The following is a 21341-nucleotide window of genomic DNA, read 5'->3' as shown; positions in this document are numbered from 1 at the left end:
CAAAGAGATGTTCAATCTCAGTAATGAGAGTGATTAGTTTCTTTCCACAACTAATGGCAACATGATCAATATTCTATTAAGTACACTTTGCATCCAGAATGCTTATAAGTCTTTTTCACAGCAGACATTTCAACTTGTCATAGCAGGAAAAGTGCACATGTAAATAGCAACATTTTAGTCAAGACACTCACATCAAGTCTTAACCATTTATTGAAATGCATATTAGTTTGGTGTCATAACTGTGCATGTAATGCTCTGGAGCAAATCTTTGCAAGTTTGACACAGACCCTCCCTGAGCTCACAACCCACTGGCAGAACCTTATATGCGCAATATTTGAGGAACATAAACACAGAGAGTGTCTCAGTACAACATGACGACAACATAATCCTAATGCCAGAGGAGGCTCTGGAGGAGAAAGGAGTTAGATTGCAGGCGACAGGTAATGCAGGAGCACGGAGCAGGGTGAGCATCAGAGAAAGCGCAATGAATTACCACCAGCCAGATTATATGGACCACCTTAATGAATAGGATATGTCATGGACATGATAATTGGATGGTAAAGAGAACATGTGACTATAAAATGATTTCTGTGCCCTCCTTAACAATTGGACTGCTCCATTAAATAATGGCTCTATTCTATTTAATTATCCCAGTAAGCCTGAATCCAGCAAACCTAAATGGAATAACAGACATTGATTAACTAGTGTTATTAGTTATACCTTTGTGTAAAACTGTCTGCTGTGAAAAAAGACAATAGAGCTATCTAACTATTTTGGTTGGTTTGCTACAGTTTGAGTATTTTGTTACACTTTTTAAAGGAAAAGAATCTACAGCAAGATTGAATAAAAGCATGTTCATTTACTTCAGGCCCAAAAGACTTTTCTCACAGTGGATATTTCAGCTTGTCATCACAGAAAAAGCACAGATGTAAGTAATAATGGTAATGATTGCTCTGTTCCATATAGGGATGTCACTGAGCCAGCATGCACTATACTAAGGTCCTGGAGCTGGAACACCTAATAGACTGCAGACATCATTAATGTCATTAGTTACATCTGTGCTTTTATGCTATGTTGTGTCAAAATGCCTGCCATTAAAAAGGCCTACTCATATACACTCTACTTAACTCATTCAAACCAAGTCCTCTAACCCATGTCAGGATTATGTAGGAAGAAGATCCTGGCACAATATTTGCAGATGATAAATATGACCTGGTACACTCATCCTCTATTTGTGCAAGACATGGGCTACTCCAATGCAAAATCCTATTTAGAATCCATTATACTAATGCTAAATTAGCAAAAATGTTTCCTTACCACAAGAATTCACCAGCTGATCTCTTAGACATGAGTTTTTCCCCAGTTATCTGAGTATTAGACTAAAATATTTGAAACACTACAAAATACGTATGATGTTACAATTACTCCTGTATGGTGATTTTTGGTGTTCCCTATGATGATAAACTATCTGGTTCAACGCAAAAGGTCCTGGCCTTCACTACATTGCTCACTAGGTGCCTTATTATGATAAAATGGAAGCATGTTTCACCCCCTATATTTGAAGATTGGATCAAGGAGGCACTGAAATGTATCAAGCTGGAGAATATAAGACACTCTACTAAGGGCTCACTAAAAACCTTACAATCTGGAAGCCCTTTCTGGAACATATCAAATTTATGACAATGTGCCTGCTGCTGTGGAGGACTGACAAGATGTAATTAATAACATTCACAACGATTATGGTATCAGTAAGTCATCCCAGTGAGGCAGCATGCACAACATCACCTGAAATACATCAATGGAATTCAGACATTAATAATGTTATTAGTTACAGTTGTGTTTGACTAGTCAGAATGTCTGATGTGAAAAAAGTGCAATGCCTTGAATTTGCATAAGCATTTGACAGGTGTTGAGCTCAGGGCATATTCCTTTCTCTCAGCAGCCCTCCCTACTCCGAACTCAGACAGCATAATTTTCTAGTAAGATTTTCATGGGCTGTTGTGGGTGTGATTTCTCCCTGCCTACATGAAAACACTGGATTTATATGTATCTATCAGAAAGTGCTGGATGGTGCAGCTACAACCTCATGAAGTTGTGGTGAGTCAGAAGGTATAATAACATCTTTTAACACGTGCAGGTAATGGGCAGGTTGACAGTTGACACTGGCTTCCTATTAAATCATCAAAGAGGGGGAGTTGCAGGCTTGTCAGAACATGGCAACACTTCCTTGAAGGCACTCCCACCGCTTCCAAAACACACACACATTAACACATGCACAGACAGACGGACAGACACCTCAAGCTTACACCGATGGATGGGTGAAGTTTGACATGATTGACCTCTTCACCTCTGCCCTCTGACTAATTTCACCTCTGTGTCGGAGGGCCTCTCTCTCTCTCTCCATCCTGCAGTCTATTTATGCTGTCTCTCTCTGTCTGCAGACCTGAACGAGTGTGGGCTGAAGCCAAGGCCTTGTAAACACAGGTGCATGAACACATATGGGAGTTACAAGTGCTACTGCCTGAACGGCTACATGCTGATGCCTGATGGGACCTGTGGAAGTGAGTCTGTCTCTCACAACACACACACACACACATTTTTCTGTGATTGTACACACTGTTTGTATTGTTGTAGTAATGTGGAATCTCTCTGATGCTTTGTAGCCTCGATGTGCTACTGTGAAACCTCTCTTTACTTGACTACAAATGTATTCATCTGAATGCCTGCTCAAGGCAATACTAATGACATATGCTCTCTTTTATGAAACACATTCCCCTACTTGTGTGAGTACCTCTGACAGCAGCTACGCAATCCTTTGATAGACTGTTTTGATTAAAGCCCCATGTCGATCCGCTTCATTATAGCAGCTCTACGGTATGAGGGACCCCTGTGAGGAACCTAAAATGAGAAATATGAAAGAAACACAATCTTTAGACCCTCGAGTGAATGTGCAGTTCTTATTGGTTGCCCTGAGGTATTCCACAGCATGGGAGTTGATGCCTGTGCATGTCTCCCTGTAAATTCTGTTTCCCACCTGATAACTATTTTCTCTTGACGTTTCCACTTGAGGATGGCGTGACTCCCAGTACCTTTTTTTAATTAGTTCTTTTTTATTAGAAGAAAATTCATTTCTCCCCTTTTAAAGTCTGAATTGATCAGCTCTTGAGGCAATCTCAATCTGTTCTAGGTATTGTTGTGTGATGATAGCATGATAGTGTTAAACACCTTGCCGCTCTTCTTCTCTCCCCTACTACTGCTTTGATCAATAGAGCACTGTAGCATTTAATCAGCCTGGCCTGCCTCAGTCATCAAACTGTACTCCAGGGTGCCTGCAGCAGCTGAAGTAGCAGTGGCAGCATGAGTCTTCATTTTTAATTTCCTTTTGAGGGTCCAAAGTTATCGAGAGAGGGTGAACAAAATCTATTCCATTATATTATTGTTTTGGAGGGTCTTGATCTGCCTGGCGTGGCTCAACAACAGGCGCTGCACACCAGCGCTTCGATAGGGTGGAGATGGATTATGAGTCTTTATGTGTGGGGAAGAATAAAAGTGAGTGAGGAAGGATTGAATGGGCTAAGGTTTGAGAACAGAGCAACTGCGCAGCACAGGAATCTAATAATGGCAGAGTGTGTGCTGTTCTGGTGTCTGCACCCCAGGGTCAACCTGGCTAATATCACAAAAGACAGCCGAGTGGCTTGGCTCTTATACATTGGCTGGAGGATAAAGATAAAGTCTGAGTGTGTATGCAACAAGGAAAGAAAGTGAGAGTGTGAGAGAGACAGAGAGAGAGAAAGAGAGAGAGAGGAGTACAAACTATTCTCTCTTTGTACTTGCTTGTGACACCAGCATGTGTTAATATGTGTTGTGTTTCCCTCGTGTCCATCAGACGCTCGCACTTGTGGCATGGCCAACTGCCAGTACGGCTGTGAGGTGCTGAAAGGAGAGGTCCGATGTCAGTGTCCGTCACCAGGGCTACAGCTGGCTCCGGATGGAAGAACCTGTGTGGGTACGTTGCAGTCTTTATATATCTCCACAGGCCTGAAAACTGAGCCTTATGTTACCACTCCCCTGCAGGAGCAACTCATGTAAAGCATCACAAATGAGAGCGTCGTTATTCTCAGCCTTTACATTTTCTGAGTGATAATCAAATGCAGCAATAAAGAAACCTTGGCACTGAAAATGACAAAACCTCTTATCAAGTGAAGCTGATATTCATCCAAAATATATACCAATACATCTTTTCTGCTTTGATAATGCACCCCAGCAGTTAAAACAATCCTTGTCCATCAAATGGTGACTTTATTCCACTTACCTCCTTCAGTTTTTACAGAAGAAATGTGATCAGGGGAAGGCCCCCCCTCCTCCTTCTTTCATTACCAGTTTTTGCCGTAGCTCCTCAGATGGGTAACTAACAGATGAATGGGGCCGGCTGAGGCAGTTAACCTGTGTCAGCTTTAAATACAGGCTGTTCCAGACTGGGCTGTTCCTGTTACGCTGCCTTATAGTCCCACTTAACTGAGGCTAGCTAATGGGGGGCGGATTTCTAAAACAGACGGACATCAATCATCAAGAAAGATGGAGGAGGGGAAGGAAAGGTTGCCTGCCACAGGTGTTACGACAGTTTAATGGAATGTTTCTGCATCCCTTTGGAAGCTGATATTTTATGGGGAGTTTTATGGAGAGTTTCTAATCATATTTATGGAGGTGATTCCTTCTAGTAAGCAGAGCCTCAGATAAGAGAGTTCACAGAGATGCAGAATTGTTACTCATAATTTTGTTGCTGTGAACTCTAATGTGCCACGCATTTCTTTCCTTAAAAAAGTGAGCTGATGATTATTGAAATAAAATAACTTCTGGTTAAGCTATTTGTGAAAGTAAAGGATAGGTTCGCAATTTTTCAAGTCTGTCTGAAAACAACAGGTCCACCATACGAACACTGAAGCAAGTTTTGCTCGCTGTAATCATTCTTCCTGCTAATAATGACCATTAAAAGATCCCCTCCTAATGCACTTACAATGTAAGTGATGGGGGACAAAATCCAAAGTCCTCATTTTGTGCAAAAATGTGTTTAAAATTTTATCTGAAGCTAATATGAGGCTTCACCAGTCAGAGTCAAATCAAGTGGCTACAAACTTTTCAATACAAAATTCAGTCTTTTTGTGTCCCTGGACAATGTTTCCCTGTTGAGCTGAGCTGGAAGAATAGTAGAAAAAGAAGAGAATTTGGTACTAAAAAGACTGAAAATTGAAAGATATTCACTTGATTTGACTAATCTGAACAGCTGAAGCTTCATATTAGCTTATTATTTATTTTAGTTTCATATTATTTCAGATAAACTTTTAAATACACAGAAGGAGGAATGTTGATTTTGCCCTCCATCACTTACACTGAAAGCACATTAGGAAGGGATCTCTTAATATCCAGTATTAAAAGGAAGAATGATCACAGCAAGCAAAACCTGTTTCAGTGTTCATTTTGGCAACTGACTATTGTTTTTTAATACAGACTTGAAAAATTGTGAACCTATCCTTTACTTGTGCCAGGAATCCTATAAAAAGATTGTCTGATGATCCACTAGAAGGAAGTATTGGCTTGTTTTTGCACTGTGACACTGCAACAAAACCTCCGATTAATGACAAAGTTTATTGATTTTTTTTTGCATTGTTGCAGAAGTTTGGTATGATAAAGCTCCATATTTCAGTGCTGTCTCTCAAAGGAATTGCCTAATGTATCAGACAAGGTGTCAAGTAAAACACAATTTCAGAGCTTAACGCTAAATGGTAAAAAAATAAATAAAAATAAAAATAAATGGCTGCATTTATATAGGCCTATCGATTTTATACAAAGTGCTTTACAATGTTTCTGCTGCTCACTCACCCGTTCACACACACACTCACACATTGATGGCAGCAAGCTACCAAGCAGGGTGCTGGTGCAACCATCGGGAGCAATTCGGGGTTCAGTATATTGCCCGAGGACATTTTGACATGCGGAGAGGAGGAGTCAGGGATCAAACCACCGACCCTCTGATTAGTGGACGACCCGCTCTACCTCCTGAGCACAGTCACCTGTTATCTGATATATAGTATATGTAATGTATATATGTAACTGTGAATATGGGTTTAAATCTGATGTTTAAAGATTTGCTGTCTTAAAACCCACATGCAAAAATTCATAAAGACTATCATTTGTAAACAGTATTATATTTTGTATAAAGAGTCAGCGACTGTAATCATGTGTGTATGTGTTGTGTGTGTGATGTAAAATATAATAATTCACCCTTGTCTTGTCAGTAGCTGCATAATGCAGCTGCAGCCTCTAACGGTTGGCCATTAAACAGCTCAACTGGTGCAGTCTGGGATTAAGTGCCTTGCTGATGAGATCCTCAACAGTAGTTGTTAAGGGATGAGAGAGCTCTGCCCACTTACTTCACTCGCTTGTTTTCCCTAGCTGGTCCAGGTGTTTCAGTGTTTTTAAGGTCCTTTTAAACAACTGTCTCTGTGGCACCAGGGTGCCTCAGCTGCATTATGCAGCAAATAAATTAATGATTTTAAGGCAGATGCTTTAGGCCTCTGTGTCTAAATATTAATGTCCACATGCCTGCAAAGGTGATCAACAGAGACACTTAGAATAGGGCGTTAAATAATAAAACAAGGTAATGTGCATTGTATTCTGCTCACTGCAGAATACATAATGTGCTTTGTTCATAAATGAATACTAACAAGGGAAGGTGAAAAACTCTTCTGGTATGAATAGATATGTTTGTTTAGTTGTGGATTAAATTGCCTTTTTTAATCTTGAAGTTTTTCATTGTGTTATTTTGAATGCATCATATGCTGTTTGTGACCAGCTCTAAAGGGGAACTTTAGTGAAAAAAGATGAATATATTATGTGTTAATCTGAATATTTCCTCATCGTAATAACTTGTATCTTCTTCCTCTACAGATGTGGATGAGTGTGCAGCAGGAATAGCAGTGTGTCCCAGGTTCAGAAAATGCATCAACACCTTTGGTAGCTACATCTGCAAGTGCCATGAAGGGTTTGACCTGCAATACATCAATGGGAAATACCAATGCATAGGTACCGTCACAAGGTCTCCTCTGTGAGGCTTTTACAAACAAAAGGTCATAGATGTGCTGAGGTGTTTTGACTAACAACCAAGGTATTTTTATTGATGCAGGTGTTGTTTGTTGTTTGTGTACATCAGACACAGAGGGAGCAAGTTGAAGAAAACAAACAAACACATGTGTATGCATATAAAAATGCACATTAACATCTTCTTTTGTTTGTTTTTAACCACTGTAAACAAGTGTTGGAATGTAAGCAAGTATATTTCTTCAAATACTCAAGTACAATTTTGACAGATCTGTACTTCACTTGAGTATTTTCAATTTATGCTACTTTATACTTCAACTCCATACAAATCATATGATGCATTGTTATAGATAAAACTACTGAGAAGTATACAAAGTATTTGTCAACTTTAATCTGCTAGAACATTAAAACATTAATTAACTAATTATAATTTATAACTCATTAATAATAATAAACATAATATATATGGAATATCTGCATGATGAGTACTTTCACTTCTGATACTTATTCTGACGATAATATTTCGTCTTGTTCTTGATCTTACTGTATTCTTATGATGAGAATGTAAGATATGTATTTAAAATCAAAATCGATCAATAAAAAGTGGGTTGAGGCTGATTAGTCAAATCTGTAACCCAAAAGATGTACAGCCAGGTGTCACTATATTTTGAATCGAGTAATGACAGTAAATGCAAAGTAAAAGAATAAGATCAACAAATAATTCAATTGAAAATATAATGAATCACATTTAAAATATGTGATTGAATTCTTTTGCTTTGCTGTTTCTAAGTTTCTGTAGTAAACAAAGAAAGTAATAAAGGTGGAACTGAAAACACTTTAAAATGCTCCAGATTTAATGAACTATCACCGAATCACTGAAAAAAAAACTAATTATAACTGCTTGTTCAGTTCTGTTATTAATCTTTACCCCAGCAGTGCACTTCAGCAAAATGCAACATCCTTATGAATAGCTGCCATCTAAAAAGTTGAATTAGCATTCTAAACAAATTCACATGCTTACCTTGAGTCTTAGCAGCACATGAAAAATACACATCTCCATCTTTATTTATTCCTTTTTTTTAAGACCAAACTTAAAAAAATCATTAAGCAGTGATAGTTAATGGATTCAGTGGCATTTGCTTCTAAAATATTTCAAAGACCTTGAAGCTCTGTATCGAGGGTTTTTACTGAACAACTCCCATAATGATTTTGCTCTGGCATTCAGAAGGATCACTTTAAATGCTTTTCACTAACAGTATGTATAACATAAACTTTGAGCACTCCTTGAAGTGGATGTGAAGCAGTTACCCTTTGCTATGCCAGTGTTATTTATGTCTGAAGCTTTTTACACTTGCACCCAGTCGCTGAATGTTGTTATGATTCTATTATCTTTCAGATGTGGATGAGTGCTCTTTAGGTCAGAGCCACTGCAGCAACTTCGCCACCTGCTACAACACGCCAGGCTCATACAAGTGCAAATGCAAAGATGGCTACAGGGGGATGGGCCATGACTGCAAACGTAAGAAATGAGAACAAAACCCTGGCCCTGATATTCAAAAAGGGACAGGGCCTCACATTTTTCTTTTCTTTGCCTGTGTTTTTTTAAAAAGGTAGGAAGGCAAAAGGAAGAGGGAGGAACAGCTTTGTAAGTAAAGAGCAGGGACTGAAATTCCTTTCTTTGTAATGGCTGTCAGTCATTACTTAAATCACCCTGCTCCCTTATCACATGTGCCCAGAATGAGCCTTGAGTCCATTTTTGACATCTGGCCATTTTAATCAGGCAAAAAGAGGAGTTGTTGTCAATTGTGAAATAGTTCTTTTCCTGGTAGTTTGTCTCATTCCGCTTGCTGACACACAGCTCATTAGTCTGTGCGTCTGCAGTTTTTTTTTTTTTGTTTGTTTTTTTTTACAGCTGTTCAGTGGACAAGTCATTTATTCTCTACAGTTATTTAATCATCTAACAGACACAACTGGTGTAGCAGTCCATAGAGCAGAGAGAATGCCTCCTGGCGTAGTGCACTGCAAATACTTCACCTTGTTGCCTGCACAAAAGGTGTGAGCCACAAGTGCTCTGGGAGTCGAGTTGCAATATCCTATTCGTGTATCACATATCAAAGTCGCCTGCAACCTGAGAAGGCAATAACTGAGTTCAAACCACTTGCCTTTGTCCACTCTCATTCCTCACTCATGAAACCCTTATGAAGCCCACCACCACACCACCCCGCCACTCCAGCCACCCCTGAACTCTGTCTCTGCTCCTGACGTGAAGAATGTGTGGTGGAACAAAGGAAAAGGAGGTGTAACTCTGATGACATCAGCAAAGCGAGGGTGATCTCCGGGGCACAGCAGCCTGTTTGAGCGCACAGATCATTCTGCGCACACAGAACAGCTTTAGCCTGATGCTGTGAGGCCTCTGGCTATGAGCACACAAAGAATTTCTAATCAGGATGAGCACATGAATGGATAAAAAGCCACATATATATAAGCAATATGGATTACACAAAAGGAGAAATTCAATGAACCTGGGGTGTCTTTATGGTTTGCTTTTTGATGGGAAATGTCATGTGACCATAAAGCCATCTCTGTTTCTGTTTCTCCCAATGAGAAAATATGTCCAAACTTTCCCTGAAAATGACAGAATGTGAACTTGCAAGATGTTGACTTTATGTGCTGCTTTTCTAAATGTGAGCTTTTGATTCAGTGAAATTTGAGGCACCCAATTTGTTTTAGGATGCTAACATTTAGTTAATAGATATGAAGAGAGAACTCAGTAGATGAAAGAAATCCCTCCTCTGCAAAAGTCAGGCTAATCATCGCAGTTAGATGGCAATTCTTTGCCTCATTAACTCTTAAGTGTTCATATTTCAGTGCTCCATCTGCATTCTCTTATTATTTCAGCCATTCCTAAGGTGGTTATTGACCCCCCGAGACCAGGCAAACTGCCTCCAAATCATCACAACTACATCCCCGACTTTGATCAGAGGAGGACCACTACCACTGTCCGCCCCCCTCTGACTCCAAGGAGAATCTTCCCCGTTATCCCCAAATCAACAACCGCTAGAACAACAACAACCACAACCACGACCGAAGCACCTCTGCCTCCAAAGAGGGTCACTCCACCTCCAGGCAGGCCAGCAGTTCCCACCCAGAAGCCTTTTGTCCCCACCAGGAGGCCACCAACACCAACGCGCAAGCCCTACGTCCCACCGAGGCCAGTGGCTCCCACCAGACGGCCCCCGCCGCCACCACCGGTCACCCCTGTGGACAACACCATCCAGAAGGAGGTCACCAAACAGAGAGGGGATGTCCACAGTAAGAACTAGATTTTTCTTTTATTCTATATTATTTTTACATTTTACATACAGTAGTTGACATAATATCATTATTTCAAGTTTACACAAGTATACATGATCAGGGTTTGAGTTAGTGAGTGCTTTTTAACTGGACACACAAGAAATTATAGGCCAGTAAACAGATATTATTAATGTATCTAAACCCCTTTAAACCTACATTAATTGATTTGATAGCACAAAGCTATAAATGCAACAATAATAGTACAAATAATACATTTAAATTAAAGTACTTATTAAGTAAAAGTTAAAGTTGATATGGTGAACCTTTTAGCAAACAGTTGCCTATTAACACATCCAATAGATATGGAGCAACATTAGCGTTCATTTGGAATTGTGTTTCTGGTCATCTTGCAAATTTATCTCCAATATTCACTTTTTAGTTCTGTTTTGGTTTGAACCAACTCCTGAGGGACATATCAGCCTCTTTAGCTGCTGAATGCTCCATTACAAGTATGGTCACCAGCTAGTCACCGATGCTGGTAAGAGCATTGAGAGGGAACAGTTAAGTTTCTTGCTGTAAAACCAAAACAATGAGCTGAGAGACGCTAAAACGCTCTGGGGATACTGCTGAGTCAAGTGATATTTCTTAATGGGTTCAATACTACTGAGTGATGACTTTCACAGTCCTTTGTTTGTGTAAAAAAATTGATTAGTGCAGCTCTACCATCTCAAAAAGCATTATTAATAAGTTGTTCTACTGTGCCAGTACAGTACTGTATACAGTATATGTTAAAAAGACCTGTTGGTTGCAATAGAAGGTTCAAATCTCTGTGCTTTAATGTTTGACGGTGAGGTGAATCTTTTGTTTACTTCTAGGTCACAAATTGCAACTTTAAAGGGCTCATAACCATTCATCTTCATCAGTTCCTTGACAGGGTTTCACTAAGCAAATTGGAGAAAATTTGCATATTTCTTCATCTGAATTCTGAAATCTTATGCTTATTATGAAACGTGTCAGACCTAATTCACATTTTGGCAAACCAGGAGTGATGTTTCTCTGACAGATGATGTGTTTTATCATATTCATTTTATATTCAAACACATTAACTCGTAGATGTAACTTATCTTGGCTGTCAGTTTCACATGTGTACACACTTAACAGCCAACCACATGACAGATTTAAGTGCTTAACACTTGGCAAGAAGCTTGTAGATAGTTTATAATGTAAAATTGTTGAACTCAAAGGATAAAAGTCATGAAAAGTCAAGTCAAACTTGTTGTAAATCAAGGTAAATTTTTAAATTAAATTTATAGTTAACAAAATATGTAATTCAGTATCAGATTTGTTAACAAACACCAGAGCATCACTCGCTGTAAAGCATAATCTCTTCATAGATGAGAATTTTAGATGATAAATGTGTAAATCAGGCTATATCCTCCCTCACATTATGATATGCAGATTGTGAAGAAATAATGCCCGTTTTCACCAGATGACAAATTAGTCTCACTAATTGCAGTTGAGCGCTCAATGTTAAAGTAAGAATATTTTCCTCTCAGAGTAATTATGCTTTTGGCTTCAGTTAACAAACACAAACTGGTGCTATGCCAGATTGTTGTTTATCCACATGTCACACAGTGCTCTCTGCCAAGCATGTACGTATCTTTGACACCAATTATGTTCAAACTGCATCATCAGTCTTTGTTGCAGTTTGACATTCTCGATCAAAACCAAATAATAGAATTTAATTCAAATAACAATGAGAGGTGGTTGAGATTGTTTCTTTTCATTTTAACAAAGAAGGTAATCACTGCAATCATCAGCTGCTTTCTTTCTCACAATGTTAAATCCATGCACCTTTTCAAAATGGTAAATTGTTTCTTAATGACATGAAATTAGGGCCCTGGTCACAATCTGCGTTTTTTTTTTTTTTTTTTTTTTACCTAATTGATGATTTTTCTGCAGGTAAACACTTTTTATGACAGTATTCAGTTCCCTGCATCATTCATTTTTAACTTTTTGCCACAGATCTTCATAACATACAACAAAAGTGTAGAAACTACTCAAACAAGCAACAGAAAATGAAAATTATTGGACTGTAAAAATTGTGATTGATTGCTTGTTTTTTTTTTTGTGTGTGTGTGTGTGTCGTTCTCACTTGTTGGTGCCGCAAAAGTGAGTGTTTACCAAAACCTAACATTAATCTCCTTTTACATAGTAATGTCTGGTGAGATGCAATGGCAAAGTACAGGATAGGAGGTGGGATACTGCGGTTCCTACTCACCTTGCCAGATGGCATCACATAATTAGAAAAAGGAAAAGAGGAGAGAAGATTACATTAACACCTGTCTGCGCTGCTTGAGGGAGACATCAATCTAATCGCTCGCACCACGGCAGAGCAGTTCGAGAAATCAGGGCTTCCTGAGGACGGTTTGAATAAGAGGAGAGAGGGAGGGAGGAGACACACCACTGAGCGATCATTCAAATAATTAGACGGAAATAGGAATCATTTGAATAAGAGCCTCATGTCATGAGGAACACCTCATCTCTGCCGCTTGTGCAGGTGTGTACACTCAACTAATTACAGAGCGTTGTATTTTCCTTCCGGTTTGCACCTGCGCAATCAACATGCTGTTCAGAGAAAAACTTGTACCTCCAACCTTTTATTGTTTTCAGATCAGTTAAAAGTGCTCCTTCACTTTCTTGCCATGAAATAGATGAGAAGATTGATACCACTCTCATGTCTGAGGGTGGTATCTCTTTGTCCCCAACAATGAAACATATAAGCATATTTCCCAAATGTAGACATATTATTTCTCTTTAAAGGAGGTCATGCTCAACCAGCTGAGGCCAGTAAAACCCTTTCAATATCCTTTGGATTATGTCAAAAAGGCTGCTCCATAAGAGTTGGCATTTGGAGATTCAAAGTTTTCACCCATGGAAGTGATATGAATATGATGATTTAATAATATGTCCACAAAAGGAAAGAAATGAAAAATAATTAAATATGCTTTTTCCTCCAGCACTAAAACAGACTGGGAAAAGAAAGCCGATTGGTTGTGATCTTGTTTGCTCAACATTTTGGCAGAATGAAAATCCCCCCTGAGCAGCCTTTACTGACCTCCCAAGTATTCAGATGGAATGAACCACACAAAGCCAAGAAGTGAAATAACAAGGGTGGCCAATGGAGCAACTTTTGGTATTAAGTGTTTCAACACAGCTGTTGAACAAATAGCCTATGTTTTTTTTAAAGGGTCAATTCACCCAAATTACAAACATAACCCTAGTGGTATCTAGCCATGCATTATGGTTTGATGTATTAAGGTTTTGAGATATCTTACTTCTTCTAGTACCCCAATAAAGTGGAGGTGAATAGGATTTTCTTTGTGGTGCTCAAAGCATTAATAGCATGCAATCGAAAAACCCAAGCAATTTGTCTTTGCAGAAACAGTGTCCCAGTTGCCTGCGATAATCCTCTGACCTTGTTGTGAGAGGTTTTCGTTTAAACTACTTTCTGCTGAAGAAAAATGTCAAGTGAAAACTGTTGATATTCAGGTTTGTGGACTAAAGTAACCAGGACATTGTTTCTGGAAAGACACCTGGCTGCTGAGTTTTTCAAATCTACACTTTTTTATATTTTGAGCAGCACAAATGAAACTCGACTCAGCTCCATTGTAATGGGGTAGGGGTAGAGAGAATTTGGGTATGTCTTTATATTTTTATATGGAATATCAGATATTTTTTGTCATTTGAGTGAAATGATCCTGTGACAAACAAAACAGCAGGAGAGAATTTATTTTAGTCTTTTTGGTTTTATTTTATATTACTGTTTTGATGTTTTTGACAGTTTTCTTGGTCTATATATTTTTAAGTTGATTTAATCTATGGTTTCATTTTGTGGGTATTGATTTATTGCGCTTTGGTGATTAGCATTGGTTGATTAGCATGGGAGCACTGTGATTTTCATGTTTTTATGGATAAATAAGTTGAACCTCTGAACCTTTTAAAACAAATATATCATTTTCTGTAATACTACACAGGTTATTTCCCAGAATTTGAGTTGGTTGGAAAATGTTTGATGCTCTAAACATGTTCACAAGCGTCTTCACAGCTATTTTATAGTTGACGTCACTGTCACAGCTCAAGTTACTGTTCCCTTAATCGGCATCACTTTATATATCCGCTCAATGACCGGATGCAAGATTTATAGATAGGGTGGCGGGGGGTATGTTCCTTAAAAGCTCAGTCACACAAAAACACAGACACACACATACAGCAGAGACTCGGATGCCTGGGATTGCTGGAGAGCCTGGTATGAGTGTGACCTCCTCCCTCAGATTCCTTCGACTGTCGGACTACATCGCAGTCTGCCAGGTGCCATGACCCAGTGTGGGGATGGGGCCCTTTCAGTGCTCAGACTGATTGGTGGGGGCACATGTCGGGGACTCTGGGGGGCTGACAGTTCATGTGCAGGTTACAGAGCATTCATGGCATAGGAGCAAGAATCCGCCTGAGATGCTGGGAATAGTTTTATTGATAGTTTGTCTCATTAAATTTCACTGACTTGTCTCATCTGTAAACGATGCTACATACTAAAATGAAGATGTTTATAAAGATTTTACATTTTTTGACATTTCCATTTACAATTTTAGTTTTAAAAGGGTCAAAGGATCTTGTACTACACAATAGTTGTCTGTACAAGTAAAAAGAACAACTTTGTATGCTTCACTCGTCAGTCGACCTTTAATAAGACAGTGTGGCCTATAGTATTTTGGGCAGTGTGACCCCATTGGAGAAGGAAAAATGCTATTTCAGGACTGGCTGTGTATGTGTATGTAGCTCCAGCTTGTTTAGCTGCAACATTTACACAATTAGATTAACCATCGCCCTTTTCCTCTTCATGTTTGACTTTTGCCTCGTGGTGTTTCTGCAGGTTTTCACAGGTTTTCTGGTTACATTCGTCAAGGTAGTGTTGTTAAATGTGCATGTTCTGGTTATGCAGGCTTTAAACATTGACACTGATTCATCCTTGTAGAGTCCAGATTTCCGATAATGAAACAAAGCCACAAGCAGGGATGTCAGTCAACAAACATAATACCTTTGTTAATCCTTTATCTAAACCTCTCACCTCTCTCTTCAGTCCCTCGGAACCACGACCATAACACCGTCCTTGGGATCGACTTTGACATTGAGCTTGGCAACACAGCAGATGAAGCCAAGGATGACCCAGGTAAACAACACACATATGACAGAGACAATCAGCAGCAGCCCTGCTCATTGCAATCTGCAGAGCTCAAATGATGACAGACGAGCCACATTTGCCATGGGCAAAATGAAACTGACAGTCAACTCCTACCGTGCTGCTGCTGAGGCAAAGATTTTATAGTGACCAGATGTGTTTTGATAGGCCTTCACCAGGAGGTGACACATGACATCTGGCCGTATCTGCTTAAATAATGGCTCACTGCCCAGAACGTACTTCCAGACTTTTCCACTTTTCACATTATGCTGCTTGATTGCTTGATTGCTTGAATGATTAATTGATTGTTTGGAAGTACATCAGTGCTGTGCTCATAAGTTCCACTGTCCTCAACGTAGAGTTCCCGTAACAACAATAAGAAAATTGCTTTTCTGAAGAGGCAGCATTTTATCTGTCATATTTGGTCGATGTGATTTATTGATGTCAATGGTATGCAGATTAAATTGCCTAATGATTTAGTTACGTGTTTATTTTGGTTCACAGTGCGTCATTTGCTATGCAGTGTCAAGAGAGAGGGCGTTTTCATTGGCTCAGAAAATGAAATGCAAAGTGTTTTTCAGAAATCCTATTTCAGGGACAAAATGATGGATGTCATTCTTATCTCTGAACCAATTTGTACAGCAATGCATGGATGATATGGCAGTTATTTTGCCTACATTTGCGTAATTTTATTGTCTAGGCATCATCACTAGAAAATAAATCATCAGTCACTGAATATTATGACTCTCTGTAACCATAATGTATTTCATTATGTTGTATGTCATGTATACAATAGGCTATATATTTATATATTTGTGATTTTTTTTGGATAAACGCTTTTCTTCTAGCAATTCATGTAGGTGTATTCCCACTTGATTTTTTTCCTCAATGCATCATCCCTTCAGAGATTACAACATTACAACAAATGTTTACACTTCATTGTATCATCATGTTCATAAGAAGGACCTTTAACACTCCTCTTGCTCCCACTAAAGTTAGAGGCACACAGCAGGGCTCATGTGAAGCATAACAGAGAGCAGACAGTGTGTCATCCACTTATCTGAAAAGTGTGTTTTATTCTCTTCAGAGTCAGGGTATCTGAGCTGCTCCTTTGATGATGGTCTTTGTGGCTGGATCAGGGACAAAGATGGAGACCTGCACTGGGAGACGACGCCTGATCCATCAGGTAATTGAGGAGCAAGAGTCAACCATTCTGACTCACAAACTTTAATAAGGAAAATTGTTTATTTTACAATCAGTAAAGGGAAATGAGAATAGCTGCACACACACACACACACACACACACACACACAGTCACACAACCTAAACGGCTCCATTTCGTTCTACTCAATTACAGGTCAAGATGAAAATTACTTGAGGGAAGTAGTTTGTCTTTTCTGCAGATTAGTGCTTTGCTCTACAAAGCGATGCAAATGAGAAGTGGATTACGCGACCAGTCAGTGATACCTGTGGCTCACATTAAATGGAAACACAACACTGTTTTTCTTGGGGTTCAGACAAGGAGAGGACGTGGTGAATTATGTTGAGAGGACTTGGTAGACGGGGTGTGAAGACTAAACAGCACAGCATACTGGCACTGTTCAAGCGACACTAACTACATCTGGCTTCCTCTGCCAACTGGCTCAGCCTTGTAGTTACTAGGGTGCTTACAGAAAATCAGACTGAGGCCTCATTTTAGCCAAATTTGTGCTCACTTATTAGAGCAAATAAAGATTTTTGCCAAGACCTTTAAGGTCCCAGGAAAATCATATACAATAAATCACCAGCTAAGCCCTGACTAAGAGTAATTCCAATTAAGAGGCGATGTTTCAATTTACAGTAGCCTGTAGTCAATATGTTAGTTCAGAACATAATGTCTTATTTATGGATATATGGGTCCACCCACTTTTACCACATCTTCAGTGTGTTGTGAAGCATGTAGCTTTTTTACTGTTCAATCACTTTAACTCCTTTTGATAGACAGCTACTGGCAAACACTCATGGCTGCGAGAGCATTGGCACAGATTTGGAGGGGCTCATAACTTATGCAGAAAGCCTCAATGGCATACAGATTCTTATTGCACCCCCTGTGGTTAACACAAGCCCTACATGGATCTGCTAGATAAGCAAAATATATCAGCATTAATCAGCCAATACCCAGAAGCACTTTCATCTTTAAATTTTTAAAAGTATCACTGACTAATACATGAATTATTTAAAAAAAAAAAATTGATTTACCACTGCCAACTGGCTTTATTTTGAGGTTAAGAAACACAAGTGGGTCAAATCTATTTCAATTGTCTCTTTTCCACTCTCTCTTATTGCATCTCTTCCATTATTTCTTTAACTGGATTCAACATTTTGTTTGTTCGTTGATCTCTTGGAAATTGTAATGAGTATTTGTGACCAATTTCTGACATTCCATTAACTAAACTATTGATCAAAATAGGCCAGTTGTTAATTGCAGCTCTATTAATATGTATTAATCATACACATAGCATACAGACGGGTGAGTGGAGATGGCAAATAATATTGAACAATCATAAAAGAAATTCCATAAAATTTTACTACAGTTACTTTTTAGGGGGTAAAATCCGGAAAATTGCTAACATTTATGTACAAATTAAATTTATTTTAATGTCATTAATTGACTGTAATACTCTTCACTTGGCTCCCCAGGTGGGCGGTACCTCACCATTCCCGAGGTGGGAAACAAGAGGACTGGAAGAGGGGCCCGTCTGGTCCTCCCACTGACCCCGCCCTGGAACGACGGCAATCTCTGTCTGTCGTTCCGGCACAAGCTGGCAGGCCACCATGTGGGTATGCTGCAAGTGTTTGTGAAGAAGGGAAAGCAGTACAGTCCAGCAGTCTGGGGAAGAACTGGTGGAAATGGCTGGAGGCACACCCAAATAACATTATGGGGAACAGGCCTGGAAAGTGTAAGTATAACAATAAACATGTCAAAGAAGTTCACTCATACAGCAGCTGTGAATTTTAAATGATTGTTGCTACAGACATTTTTTGACAGTAGTGAAGAGAAAACATTGTATTCCTGTTCATAAAAAATAAATCAAAGCAGTAGTCTGCATTTCAAAAGAGTGGATCTGTAATATTTAAGATTGACGTACGCTTTGAGTGAAAAAATGCAGTAAGTCTTCTTTCATCATAAAGTAGCATGTGATGATTCTTCCTCTATGGTAGTACCTCATTGTGCACTGTGTTGCTGTCCACCAGGTGATCCTGAAGGGGGAGCGTGGGCGAGGCAGGAGCGGAGAGATGGCTGTGGATGACATCAGCCTGAGGAAAGGCTCCTGCACAGAGGAGCACAATCTGAGGAGACTCTGACTGATAGAACAGAGAAAGGCAGAAAGAAAACAGGAGGGAAAATCATCTCAAAGAGAAGTGACTCTGTTGTGACTCCCCCTCACTCTGTCTTGGCTCTCGCTGACCGCCCCCTCCCTCCTCCCCCACACCCCCAACGCATCCCCCAGCCATCCTGTGAACAATATCCAACAAATTGTGCGTCTGCAGAACAGTGGGTATCTCTTTCCTGACTGTCCATGAATAAACAGACTAAACCGAATCTCATGGGCGTATCCAAGCAGCACGCCCTCGTCTCCTCAGCCTCCCTCTCACTCCATCACCTTGTTACTCTGAAACCTGCATGTACCTACTTACCATGGAAATGTCCTCCACCTAACACAGCCCTGGCAGCCCTCCAGCCATACCGCTGAGAGGCCCGCACTCACTTCATTTCTTCCTGGAGAGAGGATCGTTCCCTCACTATGGAGTCTGCTTTTGCCTTGCTTTGATCCTTAACCACAAGCCATTGCTTTTTATTTGCTTGACATTAAAACATGTGGCCAGAGGTGGTGCATTTTGTGACTGCTGTGATCAGCAAAATATCAGAGGTTATATGCATTTCTTTCAGGATTAGAGATTTAAAGAAAAATATAAAGACAAATTGTATTTGTCATCATTTTTTTCCTAATCCGAATTATTTCAAATCTGATGAAGACCCACAGCATAAAACCAGAGAGCCAGTTTAGTCCCGCTTTTGTTGATCTGATCTGAGTTTTTGGTATTGCTACTGTTCTATAGCACAGTTTTGACTGAAACAGCACAGCTCATCTTTTGTTATCACAGTATTTCGAAGATCTGCTCGGTAGAAGAGAGCTTAAAATTTGAGCACCTTTTCTACCCTGATCTCTTATTGAAGCCTCCTAAAGTTGTTTAGACACTTCACAATCATGTTTTTCAGATACTTGAAATGTGTCAAACAGAATCAGTGTATGATTTTTGACACTTGCAAATCAACAGTTACTTTCTATTATACAGTACAGTTATGTGCTTTGTTATATTAAGTGCAGTTTGTTATAAAAGATACCAACAACTTTTTAGGCTTTCACAAATTGTATTATTGTAAATGTAGTTGTGTGTACATACTCGAAAGATCCATCCCATTTGTTGTGTGGTTTATACGTTATGTGAATTTATATATGAATATTAATTGGATTTCAAAATGGTTGGTATTTCAACTTTTCATTGAACATCATGTATACAGCTGGAAACCTTGTTTAGTTCAAGGCTGTGTTTAAAGTGCACAAAATGTGTGTGTCCATGTGTTATGGTATAAAGCTCTGTCTGTAACCTGCAAAGCACATAGTTGCATATTGTATGCTGTGATAATGAAGGGCATCGGCTGGAATTTTAAGGTTTTCTGTATGCATGGGTGCATTCACCATATTCAGATTTATGCAGACCAGTATGTAAATAAAAATACATTTGACTGATATGTATTTGACACAAAGCATGTCATTTTCTTATCATATTACATGTCAGTATTACAGTTTCAGTGAACTCTGAAGCTAAGGAAACACACAGGCACAGAAGGAGTCAACACATCTGTGATATATTTTGGAGGTCATTCAATGCCTTGACTGTCAACAGTAAAAATCAATAACAGGTACCAGGGGATGTTGACAACATTGCCTCCCTCCTACAGTATGTTATTACTTGAGCAGTACAGTAGTACATTAATTACATTACTGTTGTAATGCACATATCATTACAAGTGCATTATAGGGAGTCTAGGAAGGAAAAAAATCAATAGCATAGACAGCTTAAAGGATAGGTGCATCTGAAAACAATAGTCAGATGCCCACATGTACACTTAAAGACGTTCGCTCGCTGTAATCATTCTTCCTGCTAATAATGACCATTAAAAAATACCCTCCTAATGTGCTTTAAATTTAAGTGATAGGGGACAAAATCCACAGTCCTTGTTTTGAGCTAAAATGTATTTAAAAGTTTATCTGATCATAATGTGAGGCTTCAGCAGTCTCACTTTGTCAAATCTAGTGGCTATCTAGTGTTACAGACTTTTCAATACAAAATTCACCCTTTTAGTTTCATTGACAGTGTTTCCCTGTCGAGCTGAGGTAGAAGTATAGTAGAAAAAGGAAGGAACGTGGTACTAAAAAGCCTGTAACTTTGAAAGACATTTGTTTAATTTGACTAACGTGGACAACTGAAGCTTCATATTAGCTTCAGATAAACCTTGAAATGCATTTTTGTACAAAAGGAGGACCCCCATCACTTACATTGAAAGCACTTTAGTAATGGATCTTTTAATATCCAGTATTAACAAGAGGCATGATTAAAGCAAGCAAAATCTGTTTCATTGTTCATCTGGGCACCTGACTATTGTTTTAAG

General features: G+C 39.2%; 1 protein-coding gene across 4 annotated transcripts in view; it reads left to right on the top strand.

Moving 5' to 3' along the window:
- Positions 1 to 20418, top strand: part of npnta (nephronectin a) — a 50587-nt gene extending 30169 nt beyond the window's left edge. For all 4 annotated transcript variants that reach the window (XM_042389275.1, XM_042389286.1, XM_042389296.1 and 1 more), the window contains 9 exons: positions 2442 to 2561; positions 3887 to 4006; positions 6946 to 7080; positions 8492 to 8614; positions 9994 to 10407; positions 15527 to 15616; positions 16713 to 16811; positions 18305 to 18564; positions 18860 to 20418. In XM_042389275.1, the coding sequence (XP_042245209.1) occupies positions 2442 to 2561; positions 3887 to 4006; positions 6946 to 7080; positions 8492 to 8614; positions 9994 to 10407; positions 15527 to 15616; positions 16713 to 16811; positions 18305 to 18564; positions 18860 to 18970 (1472 nt within the window). In that variant the 3' untranslated portion in view covers positions 18971 to 20418. The remainder of the gene's footprint in view (positions 1 to 2441; positions 2562 to 3886; positions 4007 to 6945; positions 7081 to 8491; positions 8615 to 9993; positions 10408 to 15526; positions 15617 to 16712; positions 16812 to 18304; positions 18565 to 18859) is intronic.
- Positions 20419 to 21341: the final 923 nt, after the last annotated feature.

Source organism: Thunnus maccoyii, chromosome 2, assembly GCF_910596095.1.
Source record: "Thunnus maccoyii chromosome 2, fThuMac1.1, whole genome shotgun sequence".
Classification (NCBI taxonomy): Eukaryota; Metazoa; Chordata; class Actinopteri; order Scombriformes; family Scombridae; genus Thunnus; species Thunnus maccoyii.
This window is presented reverse-complemented; position numbering and strand designations above follow the sequence as displayed.